The sequence below is a fragment of the Anser cygnoides genome, chromosome 12 (assembly GCF_040182565.1).
Source record: "Anser cygnoides isolate HZ-2024a breed goose chromosome 12, Taihu_goose_T2T_genome, whole genome shotgun sequence".
Lineage (NCBI taxonomy): Eukaryota > Metazoa > Chordata > Aves > Anseriformes > Anatidae > Anser > Anser cygnoides.
The window spans coordinates 11,829,293-11,842,025 of record NC_089884.1 but is presented as its reverse complement, the minus strand read 5'-3'; the positions used below and the strand labels follow the sequence as shown (position 1 = coordinate 11,842,025).

General features: G+C 46.2%; 1 protein-coding gene across 4 annotated transcripts in view; it reads right to left on the bottom strand.

Moving 5' to 3' along the window:
• NLRC5 (NLR family CARD domain containing 5) overlaps positions 1-12,733 on the bottom strand; it is a 55,240-nt gene that overhangs the window by 2,394 nt on the left and 40,113 nt on the right. For all 4 annotated transcript variants that reach the window (XM_048068869.2, XM_048068873.2, XM_048068871.2 and 1 more), the window contains 14 exons: positions 12,593-12,673; positions 11,942-12,025; positions 11,461-11,544; positions 10,702-10,785; positions 9,989-10,072; positions 9,813-9,896; positions 9,036-9,119; positions 7,973-8,056; positions 5,659-5,742; positions 4,563-4,646; positions 3,550-3,633; positions 3,316-3,399; positions 2,038-2,121; positions 827-910 (listed from right to left, as the gene is read on the bottom strand). In XM_048068869.2, coding sequence (XP_047924826.2) covers positions 827-910; positions 2,038-2,121; positions 3,316-3,399; positions 3,550-3,633; positions 4,563-4,646; positions 5,659-5,742; positions 7,973-8,056; positions 9,036-9,119; positions 9,813-9,896; positions 9,989-10,072; positions 10,702-10,785; positions 11,461-11,544; positions 11,942-12,025; positions 12,593-12,673 — 1,173 coding nt within the window. The remainder of the gene's footprint in view (positions 1-826; positions 911-2,037; positions 2,122-3,315; positions 3,400-3,549; positions 3,634-4,562; positions 4,647-5,658; positions 5,743-7,972; positions 8,057-9,035; positions 9,120-9,812; positions 9,897-9,988; positions 10,073-10,701; positions 10,786-11,460; positions 11,545-11,941; positions 12,026-12,592; positions 12,674-12,733) is intronic.

Genomic DNA, 12,733 nt, shown 5'->3' with positions numbered 1-12,733 from the left:
GAGTTACACAAGCAACTTGGATTACGTGAGACACCCTCCTTCATTCGCCTCATTTGTTGGAGTCTACCCCAACACTTCCTGTACCAGGCCTTTAACTTGTGAAGCAGAGTGCTCCATGGAGCCAGAGGGGCTACGTGCTGTGCTGCACCACGTTGAGCAAGAACACAGGGGCCCCAAGCTCCAGCTGGAACCAGAAATACTTCTCAGTGGTTGCCCTGCAGATGCTCTCACTACTGGGGAAAACAGAGGCTGGTTTTGGGTCAAAGAGCTTAGATAGGAGCAGATACTTGGCTTTGGGACTCGTGTTACCAAAAGATTATCAGAGGCACTCTGAGAAGAGTGACTTTTCCAACGAGTGATGGATGAATGGGTGTCTCTCACAAGAGGCTTCTAGTGGAGTTTGATACACATGGTTTGGAGAAGCAATGACAAAGAGTGGGTATCTGCAAGATATGGATCCCAGGACAGAGGTTGGGACAGGGCAGGAAAATATTTTGGAAGTGAAACCAGACGTAACTGGAGAAAGAAAACTTACGGGAGAAATGCAACAAACTTCCTGATGGGAAGATTACACAAGTGGGTCTTTATTATTGCCTCTTATAAAGCCTTGCAGTCCCTTTTTTTTTTCTGTGATTTTCTGAGGAGGTGGAGCTGGACTAGAAAACCCTCAGTTTGCTTGGCTTGTGTCTGTGTCCCTTGCAGTAATATAATCCATGCCAGTTCACCTGAGGCAGCAGGCCAGCATGGGTCACACCTGTCCCAAGACTCCCTGACTTCCCCTAGGTGACCCAACACACAGCCACAGCCCTCTGTGATACCTGCTCACCTTATGAACTGAATTTCCGGGCACTTGACAAGTTCCTGTGATAGCTTCATGGCTCCACAGACACCAATGCGATTTTTCTCCAGACTATTTTAAAAACAAAACGTTTTAAAAAGCAAAACAACATTAAGAGCAGAAAACACCAAAACAATCACTGACTCCTTCTCCTGTCCCAGAAGCCACGCTTTTGTACTAGAGCAGCAATGCTTCACAACCAACATCATCATCATCGTGATGACCACAGCCCTATTTATACAGGAAGTATGCACTGCTCCCCACGACCTCCTTCTAGCAATAGGACTTGTAAGAGCTCCCTTGCCTTTGGAGCACTCTAAGAGATCCCACCATGAGCTTGGTGCCAAAAAAAATGCTAGAAATAATTCTTCCTGCCTCAAAAACAACCTTCCTGCTTGTACCTGTAAAACAGCCAGGAAACCTCTACTGTGTTGTTTCCCTGCCCAGGACAAAAAAGGCTCAGTCCTGATCCAGCGATCCACAAGCTCTTATTTTTATATAGCTGAGAGACAGAAGACACATACCACGTGTTCCAGAGGGCCAGGGGGAAGAAAGCTCCAAGTACAGTTCTTGAGCAGGAGACAACAAATCTCTCCCATGGAGTAGGGCTGTGATGCCACTTGGCCAGCACGTGAACAGGTAACATCAAACCCAGCTGCTGGTTGCACCACAGTTCCAGCACAGGAGCTGCATCTGAGCTCCCTGTGAGCTCCTGTGGCCCAGAACCCACAGTTTGGCCACTCCAGCATGGATTATGTACTTCTTGCCCTGCTGCAGGCTCTCTGAACACGGTAACCGTCTAGACCACCCAAAGCATTGAAGGGAAATAAAAGCCTCCAGGAAGAAGCTCACCTGAGGCTATTAAATGATATGACTCATGCCCTAGAAATACCGTTTTGTCTTTCATGACTCAAACAGGAGGCCTGGGCAGACTAGATTCTTCTCAGATACCTCCACAGCCAGAAAATACCTTAAATTAAGCAAGAGGTGCTTCAACACCACTTCACTCTGTGTATCACCCAAGCAAGGCTGGCCCACAGTGTATACAGCGGGCTAAGTAAGCATTTGAATTCTGCATTTGAATTGCAGAAGCATGTCTGTCTGTTGTTCCTAGCATACATCCCACAGAAGTACTGTAGTTGAAGGCTCAACGACACAAATACCGGTCTTCCTGGTGTTGCTCTTGGGGCTGTACTCACTCTAACATCTTCAGCTTTTCCATCCCTGGGAGGGCACTGGCCAACTCTTCAGCTCCTCCATCCCCAAGGGAATTCCAAGACAATCTAAGATAGACAAGAAGCCCCAGCTGGTGAGTCAGCCAAGCCCAACCAACAGTGAACACATGGGGAATAACATTACTGCTATGCTACAAGTCCCTCACAGATTAGACGATTTACAAGAGGTTATTACTGTCTTACCATGGCAGGTAGAAGTTCCCCTATTCTACAAAGATTAATTTTGAGGGGTTTCCTCAGTTTCATCACATATTTCCGTGTGTGATAAGACATTCTGGAACTCCAGAATTTCTGTACTGTGTATAAGACCCAAAGAAGAAAGGCAAGACAGAATCCAGTCCAAAAATAGGGGCCCTCTACCAAAAAACTTCATGGACTATTCTGGGATTTCATGGGTGTCAGCATACTGTCATGCATACTGCTTTATTCATCCTATTACTCCACTACATTATGTGGTGTTAGCACCAGAATTCACCTTTCTTGGGACTGGCAATAAAATCCTGGCTTTTACTTACTGTCCTAAGTCCTAAAATACCTGAGATCTCCACGCAAATACCTTCTGGGGGAGGAAGGGGAAAGTCTGGGGGGGCTTATGACCCATGCATCATTTTATTCAAACCTTTCACAAGTACTTGCAGAACTGTGGCACACCAGAGTAGCATGACAGTCAAGTGTCACCCAGCTGGCCACAGCAAAGATGTCTGGAGAGCCTAGGTCTGGCAGATCTATAGCCTGGTAGAGGAGTGACCTCTAGGAGCTGGTGGTACCTCCTGCTGATCTGCAGGCTGAATTTTTTGCTTTGAGCTCTCAGTTCAGTCTCTACAATTACACAGAAAAGCTCCTGCTCTGCTCTGAGAGCTAGCTGTAGCCATCTTTTTTAAAAATTGGGACAAGACTTGGCCATGAAGCACAAGACAAGGAATTTGTCCTGCCCCTCAGATCAGATGCTAGAAGACAAAGGATAATGGGCAGAGCTTGAAGATGAGTGTTTTCCTTCACATTCTGTTCAGCTCTTCACATTTCACTTCCAACAAAGTGCAAGCTATACCAGTGAATTTTTTTGCAGTGAATTTAGTCAGTCGATAAATCACTAGCAAATTTATCACTAAAAAGTACTGTAGTGGTAAGTATCAATAAATGTGTAGCAGGATCAGAAGTGTTCTGCAGGTAACAGTAAGAGCAGGCATCAATACAAGCATCACCTGCGTGTTGAAGGACCTCCCCATCCACTTCCATACTCACATTATTTCCTCCATGGCAGGGCATTGTTGGAAGGCGCAAGAAAGTGATTTTGAAGAATCATCAGTGATTCCACAGAGTTTCAAGCTGAAGCAGGGGAAAAAGAAAAAAAAAGAAAAAGAGGGCACAAAGTGCTGGTTTCAGAACTGGTGGGAATACAGCACCAGCACCATCTGCTGCGATGCTACAAAGAAAGCCACAGTCCGCACTAGGAGCATTCAGTGCCCTGATACTCACTCAATCTTCCGGAGGTGTTCCAAGTGTGGCAGTCCCTCAGACAGGGCATGGATACTCCCTTCCCCGAGGTCATTTTCTGATAAACTGTAAGAATAATGGAGAAGCTTTGAGTGGCAGCAGAGAAAGCAGCTGCGGTCAGAGAAGTCCCACCACCAAAACGTAACTAGGTGTATTAGCAAATCAGTGACTAGTACCCAGACTACGTGAGGACAGCAAGGACAGGCCAGACTTGCCAACTCAGGCTCAATTCCCTGCTTGGTAAAATGGGAATGACAGCCTTGCTCTAACTTACAAACCTAAATCCATTCACCAGTTAATTTATTGCAGACAGCAATGCAGGGTTATACCTGTGGCTGAGATGGACACATCTGCAGCACATCATGAGTTGCATGCAAAACTGGAAACAAGAGGTTATACTATAGTTAGCGACTGGTGTGCATCTCGAGGAAATGAAGGTAAGTTTGTACATCAAAGGGAGAATGGGAAGAAGATATGGATCTCAAAAGCTCAGGAGCAGCAATAACTGCTTTCCAGCCTTCACCAGGGTGTGCTGCTCCATTCCTGTTTACCAGCAAACATGAGCCATGACAATACATACCCTGCTCTACCATATCTCACACCCAAATTACCCACATCTTAATTAATTTTTTTATTTAACCATATACACATAACAAAGAACAGAGGCATTAAGGATGCAGGTGGAAGAGTTAATTCATATTGCCTCCGTTCTTTCAATTTCATATTTAGAAACCCTATCAGTCCTCAGGTTACTGCAGAAAATAGTTCAAAGGCGCATAGCTACAAAAGGCCCGGCAGAACTTCAAACAGCGTTTCCTTTCACCCTAAGAACCATGTCTAGGAGGGGTGGAGGGATTGCCTTCCACGGGACCATTCTGCACAGGGAAAGAGCCTAGATGACAGCCCCAGGCCAGAGAGCTGAAATGCCTCCCACCTGCAGAGTGATACCAGTCCATACGTTTGGCACCATCCCGAGTAGTCCTGCCATGACCTACCTTATCTCTTCCAACAGCCCACATGCCACCAGGGCTCTGGCCAGCTCTGTCCCTCCTGTTGGCCCAATGTTATTTTTCTGTAAGCTAGCAAAAGAAACACAAGCATTTGAGGATTATTTTAGAATAAAACTGTAACAACAGTTCGTATGTAACTTGTCAAGAAGAAAGGTGCAACATGTTTTTAATCAGCACCTGGTGCTGATTCCTGCTGCTGCCAGTGACACCTGGCCCTAAGGACATGTAGCTCACTGGATTTGCCTGTGCTCACAACAAAGGAGCACAATCAGCCAGTCGATGCAAAAGCAAAGGCTGCTTGGTACCACTGGGAGCCTGCCTCCAGCTCTGCGCACATGGGATCAGTTTGAGATGGTAAGGAATGACCTTAGGAACAATGAGCAGACGGGACCTCACGTCTCAAGATTTCCCAACACCTTTCCAGTGAAGACAAGAACCTGCGTGGAGGACTGAAGCCTCCCACTGCTGGGATTGCTTCTCTAAGTTATGTTTTGATGATACTAGGCTAACTGAGCCCAGTGAACTCTTAGTTCACAGATTTCTTGATTTACTACTGCAACATAGTATGAGAAAGTCCTACACATTAGAGCCCTGGAAAGACTCCCATACAAGTTTTAAAGACGTAACACCACTGAGTTCAGGGAGAAAAATGACTCAGAGATGCCTGCACAGAATAGCGAGGGGCCACAAAAGCTGCTGATATATATGCTTACGTTACACGAGAACAAGAGGACAGCCAGAAGCATTGGAAGTTAACACAGTCGAAACCAATTAACAGGGTTGTTTTACTGCATATACAATGCCGGGTTCATCTCTAAAGTTAATGCTGCAAGAAATTACACAAGAATAGCTGATTCGACACCAATAATGGAGTGACTTAAGGTAAGGAGTATGGTAAGTGTTTGATGCAGCAGAGTAACTGTGGAGGGTTTCTCAATCCTGAGCCACTTAAAATAACGTCTACATCAGAAATCAGTGTAGCACTTCAGTCTATGTTTTTTTCCTTTTTCATTGCCTTCTTTTGGCCATCCCACATGTTGCCAGGATATCCTGCTTTCCTTGAACAGAGGCTGATACTTACTGCAGGATCTTCAGGCTGCTCACATGAGGTAGACAGAGGGCAAGTTTCACTGCTGTCCCATCTCCAAAAACATTCCTTGATAGTCTGGAAGGGGCAGAAACAAAATGTTACTGGCGGTGAGATACAAAGCCTCAATCCTCACCCATCTGTCACCTACTCGTATCTGTGACCCCCATTCCTCACCCACATGTGCATGGGACTGCACTGAAAGGAGCTAATGTCCACAATCCAAAGGACACTGAGGGTGGGCAGAAATAACAATGAGGTTTTGTAATCCTGCAGCAGAAGTTAAATGGTGAAGTAAAATATGCTGTACTCACACTGTGGTGATGTTTCTGGATATCACCTTAATAGTACGACAGCCAGCCAGAAAGTTAACTCGTATTTTATGTTCCTCCTCTTTGCTCTAAGACTTGTCTGCTGCAAGAGCAGCCAACCTTCCTCATCTCACTATCTAGGCAAGCATAGGAGAGACTGCTGCCCACCAACATGGGGAGAGACTCGATCAGTCCCCAGCAGTAGAAGGTGCCATCCTGTCTGCCTGCAAGCCATCAGAGCAAGATGTAATACCACATTTTGGAAACGTTATTTCCTCCTGCATCCATTGACTTACACTTCTCAGGACTACACTGACCTCCTTTACTGACTGGGCCGTTGTAGTGGGTTTACGTGGCAAGGTTTTGGTAGCAGGGGGCCGTAGGGGTGGCTTCTGTGAAAACAATCTAGAAGCTGCACCATTTTAGATAAGGGCCCCACTGCTGGCCAGAGCTGAGCCAATAAGTGATGTTGTTTGTGCCTTTGTGAGAGCATATCTAAGAAAGGAAAAAAAAAAAACCAACAAAAAACTGTTGCTACACAGCAGCTGGGAGAGAGAGAGAAGTGAGAAACAGTCTTGCAGATCCCAAGGTCAGTGAAGAAGGAGGGGGAGAGGTGCGCCAGGCGCCGGAGCAGAAGTCCCCTGCAGCCTGTGGTGAGGCCCATGCTGAAGCAGGCTGTCCCCCTGCAGCCCATGGGGTACCACGGTGGAGCAGGGTTCCACACTGCAGCCCGTGGAGGAGACCACAGTGGAGCAGGTGGACCTGCACCGACGGAGGCTGCAGCCTGTGGAGGACCCCCGCCAGAGTGGGCCCCGGGCCGGAGCTGCAGCCTGTGGAGAGGAGCCCACGCAGGAGCAGGGGGTCTGGGGGGAGCTGCCGCCCGTGGGGGACCCGTGCTGGAGCATTTCGCTCCTGGGAGATGGACCCCGTGGTACGAGCCATATTGGAGCAGTTCCTGAAGAGCTGCTGTCTGCGGGAAGCCCACGCAGGATCAGTTCGGGAAGGACGGCATCCCGTGGGAGGGACCCCACGTGGAGCAGGGGCAGAGAGTGACCAAGAAGGAGCGGCGGAGACGAAGTGGTACAGACTGACTGCAACCCCCATTCCCCTGTGCCGCTCAGGGGGAGGAGGTAGAAGAGGGCGGATGGGGGGGAAGGCATTTTTGGTTTCTTTCCTTTGTTTCTCCCTTCTCTAGCTTGTTAGTAATAGGTAATAAATTTCTCTAATCTCCCCATGCTGAGTCTCTTTTGCCTGCCACGACACTTGTTGAGTGATCTCCCCGTCCTTATCTCAACCCTTGATCCCTTTGTGTCGTATTTTCTCCCCCTTCGAGGAGGGGGAGAGAGAGAGAGTGGTCGTGGTGGAACTTGGCTGCCCACCCGAGTAAAACTACCACAGCTGTCCTGAGCTGGAATTATACTGAAATTGCACTTTATAATATGAGTCCTTAGTCCAGAATGTTGTAATCTGAAAGTTATTTTAATAGCTTCAGCATTTTCATTGGAACAGAACACTTTCTTCTGATTTGTTCTTTTTAAATTTTCTTATTTGTTTAATATGTCAGGGTACATTCGTTCTATAAAGTGGTCTGAAATGGAATGACTGACAATAAATATGGCTGATTAAAGCCTCTATCTGTCATCTTCCCTCCATTTTTGTAGCCATATAGGTTAAAGCTGATTTCTTAGGCAAAAAACGCACTACACAGTCCATATGCCCGTGACACTTGCTGTTAAACTGCAGATCCAGCTCTTCTCCACTGACAGTTTGTACTGTTCTTGGGAATCTCCAAGAGATTGTAGTGAACATGAAATCCCCAAACATCCCACAGCCAGCACCACACATTCCTGTCCTATTCAGCTGTGAGTTTTTACCCTGCTCTCACAAGAAACAATACTAAAACTGACTTTAGCTTTACTGGAGCCAGATTAGATTTGGTTTCTATGCCTTGCTTTTTGCCCTACCTCCTGAAGGGACAGTGGAAATTATATACTTACAGTAACTCCTCGATGTGCTTGCAATAGGCAAGAGCTTCCATCAGCTTTTCCCCTCCAGCAGGACTAGGACTATTTCCTGAAAGGCTAAAATAAGCATGAAAGACTCTCAGTGACTGAACAATAACCAGAATGTACCCGCTTAAGATACTTCATTGTGATCTGGTGTAAGGGAAGACCTGGGTCACTGCAGTGATGGGCTACATGGGGCTGCAGTGGTATATCCCCATAAATCTCTGGAAAATGGCCTGGGGATTTGTCATGTGTTTACCTCACCTACTGAGTCTCTCCTGCCTTGGCAGATACTGGGAGGAAGGAGCAGGTTTTCCTCTTCCAGACAGAATTTGGAATTTCTTTTTGTTGTTCAAGTCATTAGCAGGTTTTTAATTTCAAAAAAGTTCAAGGCATACTCCAGAGCTGAGCCTAATAGACAACCTGGATGCTCTCATATCTGTTCCCTCTTAGCAGAGACTGTTTGAATCCATGTCTCTGACTGACAGCCTTGTCTGAACACAATAGAAGCCATATCAGAAGACACTCTGAAGACAGCCCTGATGTATTTTCAATTTCACCTCTACTTCCACTAGGAAAAGAAAAGCAGTGTAGCAACACTGGGGGACACCACTCTGGGAACCTTACACAGCCCAAGCAAAAACGCTGCATAGATCTGAGACTTGTAAGATTCCCCATGAGCTTGTGTATTTACTTTCCAGGACACAAATGAATCAGAGATCTCTCTGTTCAAGCAGCTAGCAAAGGCCAACAAGTACCCACCGCTGCTTCTGGGGATGCCTGCAGGAGGATATGGCTGTGACGTTCACTATCAAAGAGCCTCTGCACCGGCAGAAAAAGTTGATGCCAGGAGCAGGTACACAAGGGGAAGGCAGGAGAGGAAACACCTTCCATTGCTTTTGTACATTTTGTATCAGGTCTACAATGACATGTTAAAGGCTGGAAAGAGGTGGAACATCGTAGAAATGAAAGCAGCAGGGGGCTTCCCACACAGGCTTTCCCACCAACTGCAGCAACATCCCAAAATCACTGCAAACAAAACAAAGTGACTCACTTGATTCTCTTCAGGTTTTGCATTTCCAGCAGGGCAGTGGCTATATTTATCAGGCCTGGATCTCCAATCTTGTTGTGGGCTAAACTTTAAAGAGAAGAAAAAAGGCTGTGTTGCAAAGGAAAATCCCAAGCATCACAGTATGACATCTTATGTAATGTCTCCCATCTGCTGGATGATAGCTCTGACCTTGACAGGAGAATAAAAGAGCTGCTTGTCTTAACTCTCTCACGAAAGACTTGTAGCTGTTAATGAGGCATTAAAAAATTACAAACATCGGTCAAAATCACTAGATTAATGGGTAGAAAATCACTTTAGCCAGAATCCCAAGACACAGCTGGTTATAGTCTTCTAAACTACTACGGTAGAGGAGGGACAGGACCTGGGTAGAAAGAAGGGGGTCAAAAAAGCAGAGCAAGCCTGGGGTTGGCTCTAGATTCAGATATTTTCAGAACAGGGAACTGCTTGGTTCGAGGTTCTCTCAGGAGAAAAGAGGGACTCTGGCCCTGTTCTAAACAGGGTTTTCAAAGAAGATTAAAATCCATATGCTCCATTTAACACATTTTCTATGTAACTGCAGCAGAATGACATTAGACCAAACTCTCACCTTCCCAACATCAGGCTCTGATTTACCTCAAACCGCAGCTACCTCATACATGAGCATTTTGTAACCTCTCTGCTTTCACTACGTCGTGTATAAGCACATCTGGATCTCTCCAAATGTTGTCACTAGGGGTCACCACTCTGCTGATGGGAGACTGCAAGAAAGACAGAACTTACTTGATTTCTTCCATGCAGTGCATGTTCCTCAAGGCTTCTGCGAGTCTGGAGCAGCCATCATCACCAATACTGTTATGGTTCAAGCTGGAAAGGACATCCCCAGGAAAAAGGGCATTAAGCTAGTGTTATTCAGTATCAGAAGATGGGCTAGAGGTGAGCTGCAGTCACATACTTACATTAGCCTTTTCAGAGATGGCATTTTACAAAGGCCCAGCACAAGCTTAGGAATGGCAGCATCACTGAGTTTCATGTGGCCCAGGCTAAAAGACAAAATAACAGGAACAACTAACTACCCATGGGCAGCTATGAAAGCATTCAGAGCAGAAGAGAGCAGTATAAGGGTGGAAGAGAAATGGGAGTGAATTCTAGTCCTTGTGAATAGTTTTCAGCTTTGTTCCCTAAAGCAATTCTACTGGATGCTTTTGGATGCTGATAAAACATCAAGAATCCTAAACCTCTGGAGCAGGGTGCCACTGTGCCCACAATAGGGCAAAGCCCTTGTGGTCCAGGGGCACTTTGTAACAGGAGGATGCCTCACATGTAGGTGCCTGGAAAAGCCACTTCTGTATGCAGGCCACCAGATCATCCTCCAGGAGCAAAATGTTAGCTCTGGAACTGCCACACTGGAATCACATATCCCAGCTGGGATATGATCCATGCAAATACCAGCTACCAAAACACTTGATTTCTTCACTCGACGTTCCCTGCCCCAGACCACTGATCTCTGTTTCTCCTATCCATCCTTCATTGCATAGTTGCTTTTTCCCTATCCGAAGTCCTCTAGCCATAAGGAAAACTACATCTGTACATAGTACAAACAGGAGCGTGTGTAGTTTAACTAAAGCTTTGAGAAAGACCTGGCAGACACTGGACAGCCTGGTACACTCACTTGAGCTCTTCAATGGCCTGGCACTTCTGCAAGCCTGTGATCAAGTAATCAATTCCAGTTGGCATAATACTGCAAGAGGTCAGCCTGCGAAATAGCAAAGATTAGATAAGAAGGTCAGTTCTCAGCACAGTGAAAAAGGGGAGTTTACTTCTTCACTGACAGGCCTGCTGTCCCATTCCAAACTCTGGCCAGCAGAGGGACCAATATCAGGGACCAACGAGTTTGGAGAGAATTCCACATCTCACGTGTACAGGACTACGAGGAGTGGGTAGTTCAGAGAGATGTCTAAGACACAGGATATACATGTACAGACCGTCTCTGGGCTAACCAATCTCCCCAGCATTCTACTGGACAGAGATACCCTTTATAAGCCTACCTCTCATTTATGAACTTGGAGCTAACAGTTGAAGAGGGCTGTGAAAAGGACTGAATGATACTCATACCAGAAAAATCTTTTATGTAGTAGGGCAGTATAAAATTATGTACAATGTAAACAAAAGCCAAGGTCTCCATCTCAAATCACTTTCATTTGCTAAAAGGAAAAGAGGAAAACCTCGAAACATGCAAACAATGGCTCTATAACCACCTACAACACAAACTACACAGAGCTGTTGAGTTCACAAGCATAGTTCATAGCGCAGCAGAGATCACAAAGCTCATGGCCATATTCCAGACAAAGCGATTCAGAGAGCATCAGGGTCAGGCACGGGGCTGAGCAAACCATAAAGCATAAAGAAGAGACCACAGATGGGAACGTACTCAAACTTCTTCAGCTTTGGAAGAGGTAGCAAAACAGTGACTAGAATTTTTGTGTCATCATCGTGGAGCTCAACATGAGACCATCTGCAAGAACAGAAGAACATATCTGAGCTGATGATCCACTGGTGACAAAAGGTTTGTACCAAGCCCACGGCTAAAGCACCCCAGTGCTGGGACACTCAAGAATTGTCAAGATATTGACACTTGACAAGGTCCCACTGTAGTTCCCAGCTATAATGGGAAAGCACAGATGAGTTGGTTACAGGGGAGATTTAGATGCCTTCAAGGGATACCCCAGGAAACCGTTAGGTTTATGGGTCTTTTCTGTTTTCCATTCAAACACTCAAGGTAGGGGATCCAGAGGGTAGGGACTGCTACCTTGCACTGGCCTCTCCCCTGACCCACTGTATGCCCTCATGAACAGAAAAAGAAAAGCTACTCTCTTCCCCCCACAAATCATCTGTGATGCCTAGCAACTCACCTCAGTTCCTGAAGCTGGATGCATTTTTCAAGAACCCTTTGATAGAAGCAAGCACGCTTGATTTCTGGCTCATGTAGATTCGATCTGCAGGTTACAAACACACACAAGTTAACAGTGATGATTAGCAATTCCCACTGTTATACACAGCCTTCCCACTGCAGCAGCTGGTGCCCTTTATGGCCAAGCTTAGGAACAGATCGGGGTTTGGGAAATGCCCTCTGTAGGCTCTCCTTCTGTCTTGCCTACACCACAGTCTAGCACAGTGAAACACAGCCCTCCCCAACTGCACAAGATCAGTGTTGCCTTCTTCAACTACACAAAGGGAAAAAGACACTGATGCTGTTCTTTCCCTAGAAGTTCATGCAGAAACCAACATGTTGTAACAGTCTCTGAAGTGCTCAAGTCTTCTGAGTGAGCAATCCTGGTCCTGCAGGGAAGGTAGGAAGATTTTTTCTAGCCTCAGGTAGTTCCAGTATGGGTGGCCTGCAAATCACATGTGCACGAATAAGGTTCCCTCTGCCTTTCAGAACACTGCAGAGGTGTTCTGAAACTGAACATATGGAGATGAGAGCCTCAGACACTCTGAAGGTATTTTTCATCCCATGGTGAGCAGCAGAACAAGTGGAAAATGACAAATAGATGCTTTCTCACCTGCTAACGACTGATTCCACCTTCTCCAGGCAGCATGGGAACCTTACGCCTAATTGGAAGAGGCTTTTATCTTTACATATCCTGGAAGATAGAGATTAGAGAACATCATATACCTGTGCACCCTTGAGAGAGCAAATGATG